Here is a 20,189-nt window from a genome sequence, read left to right on the forward strand (position 1 = left end):
TCTGGTGACCCTATCCCCCCTGAGACTTCCTTTGGACTCACCCCTTGAGCTGGTCCAGTGATATTTTTTTTCTAGTAAGTCAATAGCTGTTACCCTTACAGTGTGGGTAAAAATCCTACACTAAACTATCTCGATTAGAGGTTCAGTGTAGCCACAGGAGTAGTGCAAGTTTAGAATATTGCATGTTTCACTATTATTGGCTCTATTTTTGAAGGCTTGCTATTTTCTTTCAGGCTGACTTTGTATAGTTTTTTGGGGGGGGTGTGGGGCTATCTCATTCACAGAATAGAAGCTGTTTGGAGATAGAGTCTGACTGATGTTATGTCTGTGTACCTCACTCAACAGTGTTCGGAGCACCACGAATGTATAACAAATGTCACAATTTCAAAAAATAACTTTCCTGTAAGAGTTTCTTTTTTTTCTTAAGTTTATTTATTTATTTCGAGAGGGAGAGAACATGAGCAGAGTTGGGGCAGAGAGAGAGAGAGAGAGAGAGAGAGAGAGAGAGAGGGAGAGATAGAATCCCAAGGTTCCGTGCTGTCAGCACGGAGCCCGACGAGGGGCTTGATGTCATGAGCCTCAAGATCGTGACCTGAGCTGAAATCCAGAGTGGGACGCTTACCTGACCCACCCAGGCGCCCCTCCTGTAAGAGTTTCTTAAAAGAAGTTGAAGTGGTATTGACCAGGGCTTGTGGCTCTTGGGGAGGATTTGTTTAGGGTTTTCAGCCCTACTCATTCCTCTTCAGTAACCAAATCGAAAACAATGTACTGACTACAGAGGACTGATTTATTTATCAGTGGCTGGCCAAGACCCAGTAACCCAACAGAGTGCTCTTTCGAGATCGATTGTAGATGCCACTGTTACCCTTTCCACTTCAAAACAGAGCCCCCAGCTTTCCACTGGAATTGTAATCTTGGGATCAGCCTGCCTATTCATGTATGGAGAGAGTGTCTACTTGTGTCACGTACCCAGTCACAGGTTATGCAGATAGCATGGCAAGGACGGGTCACCCTTCAAGGGAGTGACCTTATCTACTGGGTATGAGTGACCTAATGCGTGTTAAACTCTTTACAGTCAGATTAGCCACTCCTTTTCCTGGGGAGGAAAGAGTCAGCGCAAATGATGGGGTGTAAAAGACCCTCCTTCCCTAGCACCCCCTCAGAGTTGTCTATTATTTGATCTTGACTATTTTTTAGGCAGTAGCAATCTTCGCCAAGTAGATTAGTTTCCTAGGCTGCCATAGCAAAGTACCACAAACTGGGTGGCTGAAACAACGGATATTTATTATCTTACAGCTCTGGAGGCTACACGTCCGAGAATCAAGGTATCAGTAAGGTCATGCCCCACCCCCTGAAGGTGCTAGGGAAGGATCTTGTCCAGTCCTCTCTCCCAGCCTCTGGTAGTTTCTTGGCTTATAGGGGCCTGACTCCAAACTTCACATGGCATTCTCTCTGTTTGTACATCTGGGTCCAACTTTCCCCATTTTTTAATAATACAAGTAATATTGGACTCTACTATGCTGTGACCTCATCTTTAATTATACCTGCAATGACCTGATTTCCAAATAAAGCCACATTCCGAGGTACTGGGGGCTCACCATATAGATTTGGTGGAGAGACACGATTCAACCTGTAAAGGAAGGTATTCCATCATTCATAAACTGCGTATCTCTTGCAACATCTCCTGGATTTGTTTCTCCTCTTATCTGAGTACTTCTTACAGAATGTTTCACTGTGGATGTTTGTGTGGTAGACCGGCTGAGGCCTTACAAGTCTGAATAAAACTTGATCCATATTACCTGCGGTAGTACAACGGAGGGATACAACAAAACGTGAGTTTTAGAAAAGGAAGCTAAGGGGGCGCCTGGGTGGCTCGGTCGGTTAAGCGTCCGACTCTTGGTTTCGGCTCAGGTGATGATCTCACGGTTCAGTTCATGAGTTTGGGCCCCCCCACCGCCCCGTCGGGCTCCCTGCTGTCTGAGCAGAGCCTGCTTCAGATCTTCTGTGCCCCTCTGCCTGCCCCTCCCCTGCTTCCACGCATGTACATGCTCTCTCTCAAAAATAAAGAAAAACATCCAAAAAAAATGTCTTCATAAACACCAAGGAAAAAAAGAAAAGGAAACTAACAACATGTGGCATATATGCGGGACCCCCGGGATGTCATGGTCACACAAAAATGCTTTTTCCATCCCGTTCGGCCTCAAGTACCTACTCAATGAATAGGGGAGATGTTCTTTGGAAAATTGGCTACAACATAAAAGCGGCTTAAAGCTCTAGAGTAACCTAAAACTCTATTTTAGACATGTAGAGTTTAGTGCATGGTAACAGGAAATGAAACAAGAAAAGTGGGTCGAATTAGAGAATGGTAGTCCAGACCGGTTTGCTGACTATCTACCACTCTAGCAATTGTCATATGGGTCCTGAAACAGCTTACCCCCCATCACTTCAATATTTTTAGTGGGTATGTAATGTGTTCTCATTATGTCCTATAGTAACCTCGAGAGATCAGCACAGAAAGCTTTATTTCCAACAGCTTCACTCTGTCGGTGCTGTTCTTTCAACGAAACTAAGGTCTATTAAAGAGACTTGTTCATGACAGAGATATATTCCTGTTGCCAACAAGTGTCACTTTCAGAAGCTGACTGCCCTAATTGCGAATAATCTATAATATCTACCATTGGTTTTGTAGTACATTAGAATTTTCTTTAACTTTGCCGTGACTGCCTTTCTACTTCTCTAGACTAACATGTAGAAGTGAAAGGTGAGAAGCTCAGTCACATTATTGTGTTCCAGTTTGTAGCCAAGCAATCAAGCAATTTGACGTTGATTTTCTTATTTTACTTATCTATTTTTTAAGAGTTAAACTTTTTTTTTACATAATCTCCATATCCAACGTGGGGCTCGAACTCACAACCCTGAGATCAAAAGTCACATGCTCTACTGGCTGAGCCAGCCAGACGTCCCTGGATTTTCTTATTTTGCAAAATGGCAGAGAAAGTCTAGATATGATAGATACAATCCACTCTTAATATTTCCAGGACTTTCCAGCCATTCGTTATCATAGGCCTTCGTTTCTTCTTTTACTCTTTGCAGTTACCCGTCTTTGGTCGTTTCAATAAGATATTGAAAACTAGGGGGGCACCTGGGTGGCAGTCTATTAAGCATCTCACTCTTGGGGCACCTGGGTGGCTCAGTCAGTTAAGCGTCCGACTTCACCTCAGGCCATGATCTCACGGTTCTTTGGTTCGAGCCCCACCTCGGGCTCTGTGCTGATAGCTCAGAGCCTGGAACCTGCTTCGGATTCTGTGTCTCCCTCCCTCTCTGCCCCTCCCCTGCTCGCACTCTGTCTCTGTCTCTCTCTCTCAAAAATAAATAAACATTAAAAAAATCTTTTAAGCATCTGACTCTTGATTTTGGCTCTGGTCATGATCTCATGGTTTGTGGGCTCGAGCCCCATGTTGGGCTCTGTGCTGAGTGGCTCCTGCTTGGTATTTTCTTTCTCCCTCTCTCTCCCCTTCCCTGCTCTCTCTCACTCTCTCTCAAAATAAATGAATAAACATTGAAAAAAATACATTAAAAAATAGGGGCACCTGGGTAGCTCAGTCGGTTGAGCATCTGACTCTTGATTTTGACTCGGGTCATGATCTCATGGTTTGTGGGATCGAGCCCCATGTCTGGCTCTGTGCTGGCAGCCTGGAACCGACTTGGGAATCTCTCTCTCTCTGCCCCTCTCCAACTCGTATTTGTGCGTGCCCTCTCTCTCAAAGAAAATAAAATAAACTTTTAAAAAATAGTGTATGTTACTGGGAAAGTAGGTGACTAAGGGAAGGGCTTGATGATGGAGGATATACATGAATTTTTTTCATTATCAGCAAATTTCTACTATTCAGAGAAAAATGGCTATATTGTGTCTATATTCTATTTTTTTAAGTAAAATACTTAATATATAACATTTATGGCAATTTATTTTTTGTCCTGCAGCCGTCTTTGCAGCGTGTTATTTTGATTCAGGCACATGGGATAATTTAAACAAGGAGAGCTATCTGAAAGTTCTTAGGCGTAAGTTATAATTAGCCCTTGCTTATTTCAAAAATGGCCCTTTCCATGCATGGTATAAATAATTGCAAAACTAATTAATCATGCTTAACCCTTGTTTTCTAAGGTCACAGCAGCACCGGGATAATTGAGGGTTGTATATGAGTTACCATTAAGGAGAGACTTGGCCAAACCTCCAACGTAGCTTTTTCTGTCTTCTATTTTCCTTCTTTTGCTGCTTTTAATTTTTAGGGATTGCACACAGTATGGCAGGGACTGTAGGATTTGGGGAATCGATCAAGCTGAAGACTTTTACTAAGTCCCTGCTTAACACCACCATAAACATCTCCCCCCCCCCCCCCCCCCCCCCCGTGTGTCACTTCTTTGTGGCTGCTTAAAAGATCTGTGATCCCCAGCCCTGCTCAGCTGGTCTCCCACCTCTGGTAAAAAGTGGCCTTTTGCTGAAGGAGCATTTCTTCAGCTCTTCCCAGCTCCTCCTCCCCACAGGAGGGTAGAAGAGAGGATCTCTAAGCATCCTTTCAGCTCCATGATGGTATAGTTCCATGTAGAAAATACACGTGAGAAATGTTGGAAATCTGACCTTTTCACACCTTTTTTTTTTAACTGATGGGTTTTGCTTCTTTTTAAGTTTTTAAAAGTTTTTATTTATTTATGTTTGAGAGAGAGACAGAGTAGGGGAGGGGCAGAGAGAGAGGGACAAAGAGAGAATCCCAAGCGGGCTCTGCAGGCGGGACTCGAACTCAGGATCCGTGAGACCCACGACCGGAGCCGAAACCAGGAGTCAGCTGCTTAACCTACTGAGCCACCCAGGCACCCCAATGATGGGTTTTTAGAAAGAGCTTTACTAAATAGAAGGAGCAAAATATGATTCATTTCAGTCCCATAGCCAGGAGTGAGGTAGGAGGTTTGGAGATGAGTGTAAGGAAGGTGGATTCAACAGAAAGAGAACGGGGATGGTCTGAGAGCGAGGGGCCGTGCTTGAAACTGGCTTCACGGTGCCTTCTGGAGAACGGAAATGCAAGGGAGCTGCGAGCCCACCGAGCCTATGCTCCTGACTTGCTGAACAGAGGAAAAGGAAAAAGAGTGAGAGAGAAGGAAGGAGTAAGGTGCCAGGAGAGATGAGGCAAGGCTGCAGGAAAGGCAGGAAATAGAAATTTGGGACTCTCTTACTTAAATCAGGACATTTCCAAGAAGTGCTAAAGACTATCTATTGTACTGATAGGACTTAGTTCTTTTATTTTTTAAAGATTTTTTAAATGTTGTTTTATTTATTTTGAGAGAGAGAGAGAGAGTGGGGGAGCGTCAGAGAGAGGGAGAGAGAGAATCCCAAGCAGGCTCTGTGCTGTCAGCACAGAGCCCAATGGGTGGCTCAGTCTCACAAACCTTGAGACCATGATCTGACCAAGAGTCTGACACTTAACTGACTGAGCCACCCAGCACCCCAAGACTTCATTATTTTAATTATTAGCCTGGGCAAGTTTCCACTGGTAAATTTTTTTATTTTTTATTTTTTGGCTAAAGTTCTTCTCTGACTCATGGTCCATATATATATATATTTTTAATGTTTATTTATTTTTGAGACAGAGAGAGACAGAGCATGAATGGGGAAGGGTCAGAGAGAGAAGGAGACACAGAATCCGAAACAGGCTCCGGGCTCCGAGCTGTCAGCACAGAGCCCGATGCAGGGCTCGAACCCACGAACCGCGAGATCATGACCTGAGCCGAAGTCGGATGCTCAACCGACTGAGCCACCCAGGCGCCCCTCATGGTCCATATTTTTATCACTTATTCTATACTGGCTTTATGTGTGAAGCCCCCATTAATGCATTAAGATATTATATATTGAATAAGCTTCAAATATTCTCCAGATTCCTACTCTATAATTAAGTGTGGTTGAGAAAGGAACATGGGTAGTCATGCAGATAACTTGTTCTTAAGATGTCATTATCATTGGTTGTCACTGGCAGTTAGTCATTTTAATTAGATATTAATATTCAGAGCTTTTAAAGTATTACAAATCTCTAGTCTTCAAAATGAGAAAGGGAATAGAGCTTAGATTGGTTTTGCCTAGTAAGGCATTGGTGGAATTTAAACTGAAAGCCATACAATTTCAACTTTTACTGTTTTCTAGTCTACTAACAGCTCGGATTAACTCTAAAATCGTTGTACAGTATGAAGCCAAATTAGCCAGTAAAATTTTAATTTTAGTCTTAGATGCTGGCAAGTGCTGATGAACATGATCTGAACAAAGCAGCCATAAAAAAAAAATTAGGAGATAGATGAGGAAATTTGAATACTGTCTAGACAATTGTCATTAAGGAATTATTGTTAATTTTTTGGTAAGACAATGGTATTGGGGGCATATATATTTTTAAAAATAATCTCTATGCCTGATGTGGGGCTCAAACTCACAACCCCAAGATGAAGAGTACCACGCTCTGGGTGCCTGGGTGGCTGAGTTGGTTGAGGGTCCGACTTTTGATTTGGGCTCAGGTCATGATCTCATGGTTTGTGGGGGCCTGCCCCAAGTCGGGCTTTGGGCTGACATCACAGAGTCAGCTTGGGATTCTCTCCCTCTCTCTCTCTCTCTGCGCTGCCCCCCCCCCGCCCCCAGCTTGTGCACACATGTGCTCTCTCTTTCTCTCTCTCTCTCAAAATAATGGTTAAAAATTTTTTTTTGAAAGAAAAACTGTAAAGAGTTAGGATTTTTGTGGGTTAGAAAAGCCTAGTCTTCTAAATTTACAAATACAAGTTAAAGTTACTATTAAAATTTTAAACTACTACGAAAAACAGTTCAAACATATACAAAAGTAGATAGCAAGTAGTGTAAAGAACGCCCACATAAGTAGTGTTCAGATTCAACAATTATCATTACATGGCCATCTTATTTCATTTTATATTCTTATCCATTCCCCTTCCCATGTATCTAAAAGATGACTTTCCAAATAACATGCATGCAGGGACACCTTATGGTCCCTTTTTTTTTTTTAACGTTTATTTTGAGGCCGAGAGAGAGCCTGACGTGGGGCTCGAACTCAGGAACTGTGAGATCATGACCTGAGCGGAAATCAAGAGCTTAACCAACCAAGCCTCCCAGGGGCCCCCGGAGTTTCTTTTTTTTTAAATTTTTTTTTTTTAACGTTTATTTATTTTTGAGACAGAGAGAGACAGAGCATGAACGGGGGAGGGTCAGAGAGAGGGAGACACAGAATCTGAAACAGGCTCCAGGCTGTGAGCTGTCAGCACAGAGCCCGACGCCGGGCTCGAACTCACGGACCGCGAGATCATGACCTGAGCCGAGGTCGGCCGCTTAACCGACTGAGCCACCCAGGCGCCCCCCGGAGTTTGTCTTTTAAAAAAGGGTAATGCCAGTAGGAAATCAAGTCTGTAGCTGCCACGGCGTTTTTTACTTATTTATTTTTATGTATTTTCTTTTGGTTACTGTGACCTGATTTTGTTGAATTCAACATTTTCCTTTAAATTGAAGAGTCATTGACATACAGCATTGTATTAGTGTCGGCTGTACAACATACTGCTCCCATATTTACATCCATTAGGAAATGGCCACCCCAATAAGACAGTGGTATTGGAACTTGTATGTATGTATTTTTCTGTCAGATTTTTAGTTTTTATTTATTTATTTTTTAATTAACTGATTGCTTTATTTTTTAATTTCCCTCCAAGTTAGTTAGCATCTAGTGCAACAATGATTTCAGGGGTAGATTCCTTAATGCCCCTTCCCCATTTAGCCCATCGCCCCTCCCACAGCCCCTCCAGGGACCCTCTGTTTGTTCTCCGTGTTTGTGAGTCTCTTCTGTTTGGTCCCCCTCCCTGCTTTTATATTCTTTTTGCTTCCCTTCCCTTCTGTTCATCTGTTTTGTCTCTTAAGGTCCTCCTATGAGTGAAGTCGTGTGATAGTTATCTTTCTCTGACGGACTAACTTCGCTTCGCACAACACCCTCCAGGTCCATCCATGTAGTTTGCAATACCTGTTTTGGATTGGCGTGTGCCTGTATGCTCCTGGTTCCCATTCCAGTGAGCAGATCCAAGTCAGATACATCGAAAGAGCCTCATGCCTCTAAAATGCAATAATAATTACAACAAAAGCATTTGTCACATCATGCGTTTATTTATCATTTTTTAAATCACTTGCTTCCCAGATGGATAGGAGTAACCTCGATGACGATTGCAAATAGATTTCCCACTATCAGTGTGTTAGAAGACAGTGAGCATGAAAGAGTTGGTGTAAGTTTGCTTCTTCACAGGTGGTTTTTCTTTTCACTGAGTCCTTAATTATCTTGGATGCGTTCAGGGGTGGCCTCGTGTTTCACGTTGCAAATAATGGTTACCTCCCTATCACTGTCATTACTGTCATATGTCGTAGTATCACTGTAGCTCACGTTGCCACAGAATACGTTGTCTCTGTAATCTGCCTTAAGAAAGGACTGGGCGCAAGGCTTCGCTTCACTTGGACCAAGTGGGTTTTGAGCATTTCTATTCTGTGCCTCAGAAATATTACTGATCAAAGGCTCAGAACTTCGGCAGACGAGACATCTTTCCTTATAGCGCCAGCAAGGCTTGATTAACTGAGGCCTCAATAACATGTCTGCGCTACGGGCACAAACTGACCTTTTGAGTTTACGATGTCTAGGGGACTTGGTTAGTTTCCGCACACTGGATCGCTTGGGTGTCGAGATGCGACTTTGCGGGTGGGGTGGACAGAGTGGCTTGGTCGGCCCGACTGCGTATTGCAGACCGGCCGGCCGGGGTGGCCTCGCTGCCTTATTTGGGTAGGATGAAGTGGCCTGACCAACTAGCTTATGGGCACGAGCTGGCTTATATGGCTTTCCCAGATTGCATGTTCGATATGGCTTCTCCAGGTGCGATGACTTGAATTTTTTTACTGAGCACGGTGGCCTTTTCTTCCCTTGACTTGACGGCGTGTTGAACTTTTGTGTACTAGAGGACACACACAGCTTTTCTAGACTCGAGGGCCCGACGAACTTTTTTGCACTGGATGGTATGGAGGACTTTTCCGGACATGAGACACTAGATAACTTGTCTATAGCAGACGGCAGGGATTGCTTTTCTAGATTGCATGGGCTGGCTGTCTTGGATTCGCTGAATGACATTTTGGATGGTGGTGTGGACGACTTGGCTGGCACACCTTCTTTCTTGAGCCTGGAAACATAGAAAACTTAGAATACGACAACTTAAACCAGAAATGCTATCGCTATCACCAGAAGACACAGGCTACTATGTCAACTTAGACTTTGGTCTTTTTTTTTTTTTGCTTCTAGTAGGAAAAGCAAACACAGGAAGAATTGGAGTGTGGTGAAAGCCACGACTCAGGTTACAGATACGACTTCATGCTGAATGCTTTTTATTTCTCTTAAGAGTATTTCACTCTTTCATCCACATTACTTCACCACGTAGCCTGCATAGGGAAAGACACAGAGCGGTTTCCAGTCTACCGTTGAGGAGGACAGAGGGAATTTCACTTATTCTGAGAATTCAACTTGAAAACAAAAAAGGCCGCAAGTTGAGCAGCAACTTCTACACAGCTGTCACAACGTGTCATACGAAACAAATAAACTCTTTAGACCGGAGTCACTTTCCTGTCATCTCTACGCCATCGCGTTATCTATCCATGCAGATTTACATTCACGACATCCCTCGAACACTACAGGGGTAGGGCACTGGCTATATGTTCGTCCTCAGTCCTGGTATTGGGAGATTTTTAGGGAACTACTGTATCAGGGCCAGCCTGACCCTCCTATATGAAAGGCAGGGACTGAGATTATGAGAACAACAACGGTGAATGATGTTTCATGCCATTAGGTCTTAAAATGGTGACCGTCCAAGAGGTTTCATTGTTTTGGGAATGCAAAGACCCCGCTCCCTGTCACTCCCGCTTCTTCCTTCTCCCTGTCTTGGTCAGATAGTCAGGCCCTCTTTTCCTAGACTCAGTTTACAATGAAGTGAATAGCCTGGGGCTCGGCTGAACCCTCGATGGGACATAGCTTTACAACAGGCTAACATTGCTAACGTACTTGAGAAATGTTTCAGAGCTGATATTATTGAAGTGGAGTATCCACCCACGAGATGAGCTTTTTAGAAGTCTGGGGTTCACGTGACGTAACCACAGCACCCACGAAGCCTCCGCGATGCGTACACACACGTCTCGCATTCTCAATTTAAAGGTGCAAAACTTACGTTTCTGCCTTGGGCGCGTCGTCGCTCAGACAGTTGTGATGGATGAAACAAAAACAGATGAATACGAAAGCTATAATCATAATACCAATTACGATAACCAGTAGACGTCTCCTGAAGCTGTCCAGTTTGGCGTCCATTGATTCGACGTGTTTGGCTCCTGTCAAAGAGATTATATCCCCAGAAAATGTGTTAGATAATCCAGTTTTCTTCCATTTGGTAGCAGTTTGCCACTCAGGGTCAAAACCACACCTTTTCCGCGGTGATTTTGTTAAAGCATGGCAAGCGTTCCCTTGTCAGTTTCCTCCCTCTACCCCATCCCCAGCCACAGTCTAGAAGCCAAATCTGGGAGGCATCTCTGGCTCATCAGTACATTCCCTGGGTTATCCCTGCATCGTGGCTTGCTCATCCCATTCATTACCTAGGTTTTTGAGTGTGTGTATGTCTTGCACGTATGAATGTACTTGAGTGTTAATGTTTGTGTGTGAATGGGTATGGTGGAGAAGGGTCGGGACAAGAAAAACTCTTGTTGAAGCCTGCTATGTGTTAAGTACCATGCCAGACCGAGGGCAGATTGAGGGCAGAGGTTGGTGGATTGGGTGGGGAAGGGGAGTGAAGGGGGACAATATGTCTGTACTCTTTCTGCTTCTGTGTTCCTTGGGTTTTTCACACAGCACTAAAACCCTCAGGTATTTTCCTGGTAACACCCAACAGACAGCAGATTTCTTAAACACGGCTAGCTTGTCTAATTAAGTGCTCGAGTGTATAACATAATAGAGCATAATTTCTAAATTTTCAGGTTAGGCACTTACCTGTGGTAGGAGATCCATAACTTTGGTTTGTATCTAAACAACTGTTTGTCCAAATAACCAAAAGCAGGACATAAATAAAAAGATTCATGTCCAGGGCTTTGTTCAGATGTTTCTTCTACCAAGGAAACTCCTGTATTTGAGACGGCTCAGCCTGCTGTAGGAGTTTATGACATCATCACCATTTATGACATGTTCTGACAACATACTCTCACCATGGAGAAGGATAAGCTCGTGTGTATAAATATTATCAAATGATTTTTTTTAACAACTTGTTTCTCCTTCCCATCAAATAGTCTATCAAACTCAAATCAAAAAGGTTGGGGCATTATTAAAAACACAGAGGGAGGGGGGCGCCTGGGTGGCTCAGTCGGTTAAGCGGCCGACTTCGGCTCAGGTCATGATCTCACGGTCAGTGAGTTCAAGCCCCTCGTCGGGCTCTGTGCTGACAGCTCAGAGCCTGGAGCCCGTTTCAGATTCTGTGTCTCCCTCTCTCTGACCCTCCCCCGTTCATGCTCTGTCTCTCTCTGTCTCAAAAATAAATAAATGTTAAAAAAAAAAAAACACAGAGGGAGGTATTTAGAGAAGAGAGTGAAAAGGGGATTTTGCCTTAGATATTGAAGAACTATTCTGACTTCTGAAATGGTAAGGAGGCCATTTGCAGCCTTGCCACAGTAGTTCTTAAAGTGTTATAGATGAGTTAAATCATCCTGGGCATAAGTCTATAGAATCTTCTTCTTAATAAAAAATGAAGATACCACCAAGCGGTAGTAATGAAACTAGTGTGGTACTGGCATGAAAAGAGACACACAGATCAGTGGACTAGAGCAGAAAACCCAGTGGTAACCCCCCCAATTAGATGGTCAATTAATCTTTGACAAGGAGGAATGGACAGACAATGGGTAAAGGATAGTCTCTTCAACAAATGGTGTGGGAGAACTGGACAGACACATGCAAAAGAATGACACCGGACCACTTTTTTACACCATACCCCAGAACAGACTCAAAATGCTTTAAAGACCTAAATGTGAGACCTGAAATCCTAAGAATCCTTGAGGAGGGCACAGGCAATAATCCCTCTGACATGGGCCATAGCAACCTTTTTCTAGATCTGTCTCCTGATGCAAAGGAAATAAAAGCAAAAATGAGCTATTGAGACTACATCAGAATAAGAGGCTTCTGCACAGTGAAGGACACAATCAACACAACTAAAAAGTCAACCTACTGAATGGGAGAAGATATTTGCAAATGACAGATCCGCCAAGGGGCCCGTATCCAAAATATATACAGAACTGGTACAGCTGAATACCCGAGATACAAATAATGCAATTAAATCATGGGCAGAAGACATGAACAGAGATGTCTCCAAAGAAGACATCCAGATGGCCAACACACCCATGAAAAGATACTCAAGATACGTCACCCCGGAAACTGCAGATCAAAACTACAATGGCGGGCGCCTGGGTGGCTTATTCAGCTGAGGTCTCACTTCGGCTCAGGTCATGATCTCATGGTTCATGGGTTTGAGCCCCGCGTCAGGCTCTGTGCTGACAGCCTAGAACCTGGAGCCTACCTCGGATTCTGTGTCTCCCTTTCTCTCTGCCCCCCCCCCACTCCTGCTTAATACTCTGGCTGTGTCTCTCGAAAATGAAAAAATGTTAAAAAAAAAAAAAAAACTACGATGAGATATCACCTCATACCTGTCAGAATGGCTAAAATAAAAAACACAAGAAACAACCAATGCTGGTGAAGATGTGGAGAAAGAGGAACCCTTTGCACTGTTGGTGGGAATGCAAACTGGTGCAGCCACGGTGGAAAACAGTGTGGAGGTTACTCAAAAAATTAAGAATAGATTTACCCTAGGATGCAGTCATTGCGCTACTGGGTATTTATCACTGCCCCACCCCCAAAAAAACCACGAATTCAAAGGGATACATGAACCCCTATGTCTATAGGAGCATTATCAACTACCTAGAAAGTACAGAGAGAGCCCAAATGTCCATCGGCTGCTGAATGGATGAAGTAGAGGTGGTGTATGTATATATCCAGTGGAATATTACTCAGCTGTCAAAAGAATGATGTCTTGCTGTTTGCAACGACATGGATGGAACTAGAGTGTATTATGCTAAGCCAAATAAGTCAATCAAAGAAAGACAAATACCATATGATTTCACTCATATGTGGAATTTAAGAAACAAAACAAATGAGCAAAGAAAAAAAGAGGCAACCTAAAAACCATACTCTGAATTATAGAGAACAAATGGTGGTCACCGGTAGAGGGGGTAGGTGGAGGGATGGGGATTAAAGAGCACACTTATCATGGTGAAAAAAAATGATAAAAAAGGATGAAAAGAAATTTACAATGAAAATTCAAATCAAGGTTTGGTATGATGCACAGAATCTCATCTTTTCCTTGTGAACTGTTAAGTTTCAGAGTGCCCCAAACTATTCTTTTATAATACAATAACTGTTATTTTACTTCAAGATAAATTATAATGGTTAATGTAGTTAACATAAGGCTGTAAAGATTAGAACTCGGTGTTGTTGGTTTTTTTAAGATTTTATTTTTAAGTAATCTCTACACCCAACACGGGGCTGAAACTCACAACCCCGAGATCAAGAGTCCCATTCCCTTCCAACTGAGCCAGCCAGGCACCCCTAGACCTTGAGTGTTCGTAACGCTTTGAAATTAATTTTGAAAAGCTGGAATGCATCCTTTTGGTTAACTTGACTGCCGCACCGAGCACACCTGTGTGTATTGCTCCCTTAAAATGTTCAATTTTTGGTTGCTGATTAGGAGCTGTCTGTGTTCGACGCCTGTATTGTTAATTTTCAAGTGCTATTTGCATATTGTTATGGTGCTCTTCCTACCTTGGATCCATGACCTGTCCTCTCTCTGTTTATTAAATCTACCAATTGACAGAATGAACACCAGGTAAATCAGAGAGGTGCCTTCGTTCCCTGTGATTCTCGCACAAAGCAACCAAAGCTGCTGCCACGAGCGTCCAGAACAAAACCCGACTCTGTACAGGACTAAAACTTTAGGGGCAAACATAACCCTCTCCCCAGGGTGGCCATCTGTATTTTCCAGTGTGCAAGTCCCTAAACACACTATTTAATAGGCAATTTAATATTTTGGCAAACAGATGAATATTACAGAAGGAATGAGTCTTGTCAATTTTCCTAAGCCACGCTTCCTACTCACAAAATTTAAGTTCTCAGATGAAATAACTAAAATGAACTTTTGGGGCGCCTGGGTGGCTCTGTCGGTTAAGCGTCCAACTTTGGCTCAGGCGTGATCTCCTGGTTCGTGAGTTCAAACCCCACATCTGCTGTCAGCGCAGAGCCTGCTTCAGATCCTCTGTCTCCCTCTCCGTGTCCCTCCTCTACTTGCTCTCTCTCTCCAAAAAAAATAAAAAATAAAAAATAAATTAACTTTTCCTGCCTTACCTTTTGGTAATCTTATTTATGTCAGAAAAAAATTAAGATTTGAATCGTCCCTTAACCTTTTTATTGACCTGCTGTGAACCAGCAGGCTGAAGCTCAGTGCAATCATTCATTTCTTCAACAAACATTTATGGAGTGCTCCTCTAATGCCAGATACCATGGTTAATGCTGCAGATCCCCAAATAGGCAAGATAAAAATTCCCGTATCCCTGGAACTTCTATTCAAGTAGAGAATACAAGTAATCACAGGATAGTGTGGAGTGGGCTACATGAAGACTAAACGCAGTGCTTGGGGAGAGAAAGATCATTCTAACAATGAGTGGAGAGAATGGATTAGAAGGGAACTCGGTCAGTTGGTGGGGAGACCACTTGGGAAGAACGGAGAAGATGGTTACCAAAATTGAGGCACCGAAGGTAGAGATAAATGCGTGAATTTGTAGACATGCCATAAAGGTCAGGGCGCCTGGGTGGCTCAGTCGGTTAAGCGTCCGACTTCAGCTCGGGTCATGATCTCACGGTTTGTGAGTTCGAGTCCCGCATTGGGCCCTGTGCTAACAGCTCGGAGCCTGGAGCCTGCTTCGGATTCTGTGTCTCCCTCTCTCTGTTCCTCCCCTGCTCGCACTCTGTCTCTCTCTCTCTCTCTCTCTCAAAAATAAATAAAGATTAAAAAAATTAAAAAAAATAAATGTACAAAACGAAATGCATAGGATTATAAAAGGCAGTGAATTATACCGAAATAGTTATCTAATACAAAACTTGTGTTGTAGTAATACATGCATTTATTGACTCATTAAAGAGATCTAGTGGGGATCTAATAACTACTGTAAACTGAAATAATGATAAGCATAAACAGTATTTTGAGATATTTCCAACAAGTATAATACATTAAACTATATATGATTTCTAATAATGGCAAAGTCACACTGGTTATACTACTGTGGTTTGTTGCCTACATTCATAATTGGGAGAAATGCTAAATTTTCATTAGAGATTGGTGGCAATAAAAATCTGTTTTTACCCGTTCAAGTTTACAAATTGTCTGGATTTGATTCATGTACCCAAGTCAGAAACCCAGTCCAGAAGCTAACCGAAGCCCATGGGAATGGATATGATCAACCCAAGGAGAGAGGGCACAGAGAGAAAAGTGCCCAGTGCCAAACCCTGAGGAACCTCAACATTTAGAAATTGAATAAAGGAGGCTGATGTAGCAAAGAAAGTCAAGAAATGCCGTATGATTTTACTCATATGTGGAATTTAAGAAACAAAACAAAGGAGCAAAAAGGGGGGAAAAAAGGGAACGAGAGAGGCAAACCAAGAAACAGACTCTTAATTACAAAGAACGAACTGATGGTTGCCAGAGGGAGGGGGTGGGGGATGGGTTAAATAGGTGATGGCGTCAGCTGAGGAATGGATAAAGAAGATGTGGGTTATACATACAATGGAATACTACTTGGCAATGGAAAAGAATGAAATCTGGCCATTTGCAGCAATGTGGATGGAACTGGAGGGTATTACGCTAAGTGAAATAAGTCAGGCAGAGAAAGATACCGTATGTTTTCACTCATAGGTGGATCTTGAGAAACTGAACAGAAGACCATGGGGGAGGGGAAGGGGGAAAAAAAAGTTACAAACAGAGAGGGAGGGAGGCAAACCATAAGAGACTCTTAAATACTGAGAACAGACTGAGGGTTGATGGGGGCTGGGGGAGAGGGGAAAGTGGGTGATGGGCATGGAGGAGGGCGCCTGTTGGGATGAGCACTGGGTGTTGTATGGAAACCAGTTTGACGATAAATTATATTGAATATAAAAAAAGAGGTGATGGCGATTAAGGAGTGCAGTTGGGATGAGTGCCAGGTGATGTATGGAAGTGATGAATCACTATATTGTACACCTGAAACTAATATAACACTGTGTGTTAACTAACTGGAATTTAAATAAAAACTTAAAAAAAAAAAGTGGCAGAGAGGTAGGGAGGAAAACAAAGAAAGTATAAGGTCCTAGAAATCATGGAGGAGAGTTTTTTTTTAAGGTATAGGGAGCAGTCAACAATGAAAAATAATTGCCAAATGTCTGGAAAGAAGTCAAAATGGATTTAATAACAAAAAGGTCACTGGTGATCTAGGCAAGATCACTCTTTCAGTGGAAAGGTAGAGCCAGAGGCCAGATTTCAGTGGGTTGAAGGGTAATTGAGAGCTGAGTAAGGGAAGTCCAGTGTTGGAGACCATTCTTTCAAGTTTGACTGCAAAGGGGGAAGATAGGGTGGTTGCCAGAGGGGTATGGTAGCCCTAAGGAGGACATTTTGTAAAGTGGAAAAGCCCAGCTCAATCAAAATCTGATGGGAAAGCTAGCATAGGGGAAGATGTTGAAGCCATCGAAGGTGGGAGATAGATCCAGGCTTTTTAGGGACAGTATAGAATGTGATAGTCAGAGCTTCTCTGCTTCCAGTGGACAGAATTGCAGATCAAAAAGTTGTAATCTGATACAGAGCCATTGCAGATAGGAGTAGGGGTGGGAATAAGGGGCTGGAGGGAGGAATTTGAAGAATTTCTATCTGATGGCTTCCATTTTCCTAGTAAATGCCAAGAGAACTCACCCTTTGAAAGGGGAAGGGGCAGAGGTTTGAGGACTGGGGAAAGTTCTGAATAGATGCTGTGGAGAACAGAAAGACCAAAGAAACTACCTGATGTGACATAGTTGGGAATTTTGCCATAACCCTTTCTCTGGGTTATGAGAAAAATGCGTTTGCCTTTAATGATGAAGGCATTATTTCTATGGTAGTTGATGTGTTTATTAAGCTAAAAAATTATTCAGCATTGGGGTGACTGGGTGGCCCAGTTGGTTGAGCCTCTGACTCTTGATTTCAGCTCAGGTCATGATTTCATGGTTTGTGGGATTGAGCCCCGGGCCGGGCTCTGCGCTGTCAGTACGGAGCCTGCTTGGGATTCTCTCCCTCTGTCTCTCTCAAAAGTAAATATTAAAAAAAATTAATCAGCATAATGAATACTACTTGGAACGTAAATGTTAACAAGGGCTGCTACAAAACGTAGCATTCGACTTTCTGAGGGGGCATATCCATAAATATGTTGCTGAGGCTGACATCCAGGAGATTACTGCCTATGTTTTCTTTTAGGGGTTTTATGGTTTCAGGTCTCACATGTAGGTCTTTAATCCATTTGGAGTTTATTTTTGTGTGTGGGGTTAGAAGGTAGTCCAGTTTCATTCTTTTGCACGTGGCCGTCCAGTTTTCCCAGCACCATTCATTGAAAAGATCGTCTTTTCTCCATTATATATTCTCGCCTCCTTTGTCATAAATTAATTTACCATATAAGTATGGGTTTATTTCCGAGCTCTTTGTCCTGTTCTGTTGAGCTATGTGTTTATTTTTGTGCCAGTGCCGTACCGTTTTGATTACTGTAGCTTTGTAGGATACTGAAATCTGGGATTGTGATACCTCCGCCTTTGTTTTTCTGCCCCCAAATTGCTTTGGCTATTAGGGTCTTTTGTGGTTCTTATAAATTTTAGGATTATTTGTTTTAGCTCTGTGAAAAAATACTATTGGTGTTTTGATAGGGATTGCATGGAATCTATAGATAGCTTTGGGAACGATGGACATTTTAACAATATTAATTCTTCCAGTCCAAGAGCTTGGCGTATCTTTCCATTTGTTTGTGTTGTCTTCAGTTTCAGTCACCAGTGTCTTATAGTTTTCAGAATATAGGTCATTCACCTCCTTGGTTAAATTTAGTCTTAGGTATTTTATTCTTTTTGGTGTAATTATGAATTGGATTGTTTCCTTAATTTCTCTTTCTGCTACTTGATTACTAGTGTATGGAAGCAGAACAGATTTTTGTGTACTACTTTTGTACCCTGCTACCTTATGGAATTCATTTAGTCTCATTTTTTTGGTGGCGTCTTTAAGGTTTTCGATATATAACATCACGTCGTCAGCAAATAGTGACCATTTCACTTCTTCCTTACCAATTTGGATGCCTTTTGTTTCTTTTTCTTGTCTGATTGCTGCAACTAGGCTTTGCAGTACTACGTTGAATAAAAGTGGAGAGAATGGACATCCTTGTCTTGTTCTTGATCTTAGAGGAAAAAAATTCAGGTTTTCTCCATCGAGTGTGATGTCCGCTGTGGGATTTTTATATATGGCGTTTATTGTGTGAAGGTATGTTCCCTCTAAACCCACTATGTTGAGACTTTTTATCATGAACAGATTTTGTATTCCGTGGAGTGCCTTTTCTGCATCTCCTGCGATGATTGTATGGTTTTTCTTCTTCCTCTTGTTAATATGATGTGTCAGATTGATCGATTTGTGAATATTGAACCATCCTTGGAATAAATCCTAGTTGATCGTGGCGAATGATCCATTTATTTATTTATTTATTTATTTATTTATTTATTTATTTATTTATATTTTAGAGAGAGAGAGAGAGAGAGCATGTGAGTGGGAGAGAGGGGCAGAAAGAGAGAGAGAGAGAGGGAGAATCTTAAAAAGGCCCCACACTCAGTGCAGAGCATGACATGGGGCTTGATCTCAGGACCCTGGATCAAGACCTGAGCCGAAATCAAGAGTTGGACGCTAAACTGACTGAGCCACCCAGGCGCCCCAGTGATCCTTTTAATGTATTGCTGAATTTGGTTTGCTAATATTTTGTTGGGGATTTTTGTATCTATGTTCACCAGTGATGTCGGCCTATAGTTTTCTCTTTTTTGTCTTTGTCTCATTTTGGTATCAGAGTAATGCTGGTCTTGTAGAATGAATTTGGAAGCTTTTCTTACTCTTTTATTTTTTGGAATAGTTTGAGAAGAATAGATATTAACTCTTAAATGTTCCAGAGCATTTACCTGTGAAGCCATCAGGTCCTGGACTTCTGTTTGCTGGGAGAATCTTGATGACTGATTCAATTTCATTATTTATAATCGGTCTGTTAAAATTTTCTATTTCTTTCTGACTCACTTTTGGAAGATTGTTTCTAGGAGTTTATCCATTTCTCCTAGGTTGTCCAATTTGTTGGCATACAATTTCTCATAGTATCTTCGTATAATTCTTTGTATTTCTGTGGTGTTGGTTGTTATTTTTCCTCTTTAATTTCTGATTTTATTTATTTGAGTCCTCTTTTTTTTTCTTGATGAGTCTTTATCAATTGAAGGTTTATCAATTTCTTTATCTTTTCAAAGAAGCAGCTCTTGGTTTCACTGATCTTTTCTCTTGTGTTTTTAGTTTCTTTTTTAAAAATGATATTCTAGATACTTACTTAAAAATTTTTTTTTAATACTTATTTTTGAGAGAGAGAGAGACAGAGAGCAAGTGAGAGAGGGACAGAGAGAGAGACACAGAATCCGAAAAAGGCTCCAGGCTCTGGCTGTCAGCACAGAGCCTGACGTGAGGTTTGAACCCATGAAAGGGGAGATCATGACCTAGGCCCAAGTCGCTTAACCGACTGAGCCATCCAGGTGCCCTTATGTTTTTAGTTTCTATTTAATTTATTTCCACTTTAATCTTGATTTCCTTTTTTCTACTGACTTCAGGCTTTGTTTGTTCTTCTTTTTCTAGTACTTTTAGCATAAGATTAGATCGCTTATTTGAGATTTTTCTTGTTTCTTGAGATAGGCTCGTATTGCTATAAACTTTTCTTTTGTAACTACTTTTATTGGGGT

The 20,189-nt window shown here is 42.2% G+C and overlaps 1 protein-coding gene and 1 non-coding gene across 2 annotated transcripts; both read right to left on the minus strand.

Moving 5' to 3' along the window:
- Positions 1–2,886: 2,886 nt before the first annotated feature.
- TRNAK-UUU (transfer RNA lysine (anticodon UUU)) lies at positions 2,887–2,959 on the minus strand. Its single transcript has one exon. It is a non-coding gene; the product is annotated as a tRNA-Lys (tRNA).
- Positions 2,960–8,171: 5,212 nt separating this feature from the next.
- On the minus strand, positions 8,172–11,216 carry CUNHXorf66 (chromosome unknown CXorf66 homolog). The gene is made up of 3 exons (XM_019421478.2): positions 11,082–11,216; positions 10,273–10,429; positions 8,172–9,237 (listed from the first exon to the last, which is right to left on the minus strand). The coding sequence occupies exons 1-3, from the start codon at positions 11,167–11,169 to the stop codon at positions 8,346–8,348; spliced, it is 1,137 nt and encodes a 378-aa protein (XP_019277023.2). The 5' UTR covers positions 11,170–11,216; the 3' UTR covers positions 8,172–8,345.
- Between the last annotated feature and the right edge of the window lie 8,973 nt (positions 11,217–20,189).

Source organism: Panthera pardus, unplaced genomic scaffold (genome assembly GCF_024362965.1).
Source record: "Panthera pardus isolate Hobbes unplaced genomic scaffold, ASM2436296v1 HiC_scaffold_27, whole genome shotgun sequence".
Lineage (NCBI taxonomy): Eukaryota > Metazoa > Chordata > Mammalia > Carnivora > Felidae > Panthera > Panthera pardus.

Coding starts and splice junctions, on each gene's coding strand:
- CUNHXorf66 (XM_019421478.2), bottom strand. CDS start 11,169: ATGAATCTTTTTATTTATGTCCTGCTTTTGGTTATTTGGACAAACAGT. Junction 10,430..11,081: donor TTATGGATCTCCTACCACAG/GTAAGTGCCTAA, acceptor TCTCTTTGACAG/GAGCCAAACACGTCGAATCA. Junction 9,238..10,272: donor GACGCGCCCAAGGCAGAAAC/GTAAGTTTTGCA, acceptor CTATGTTTCCAG/GCTCAAGAAAGAAGGTGTGC.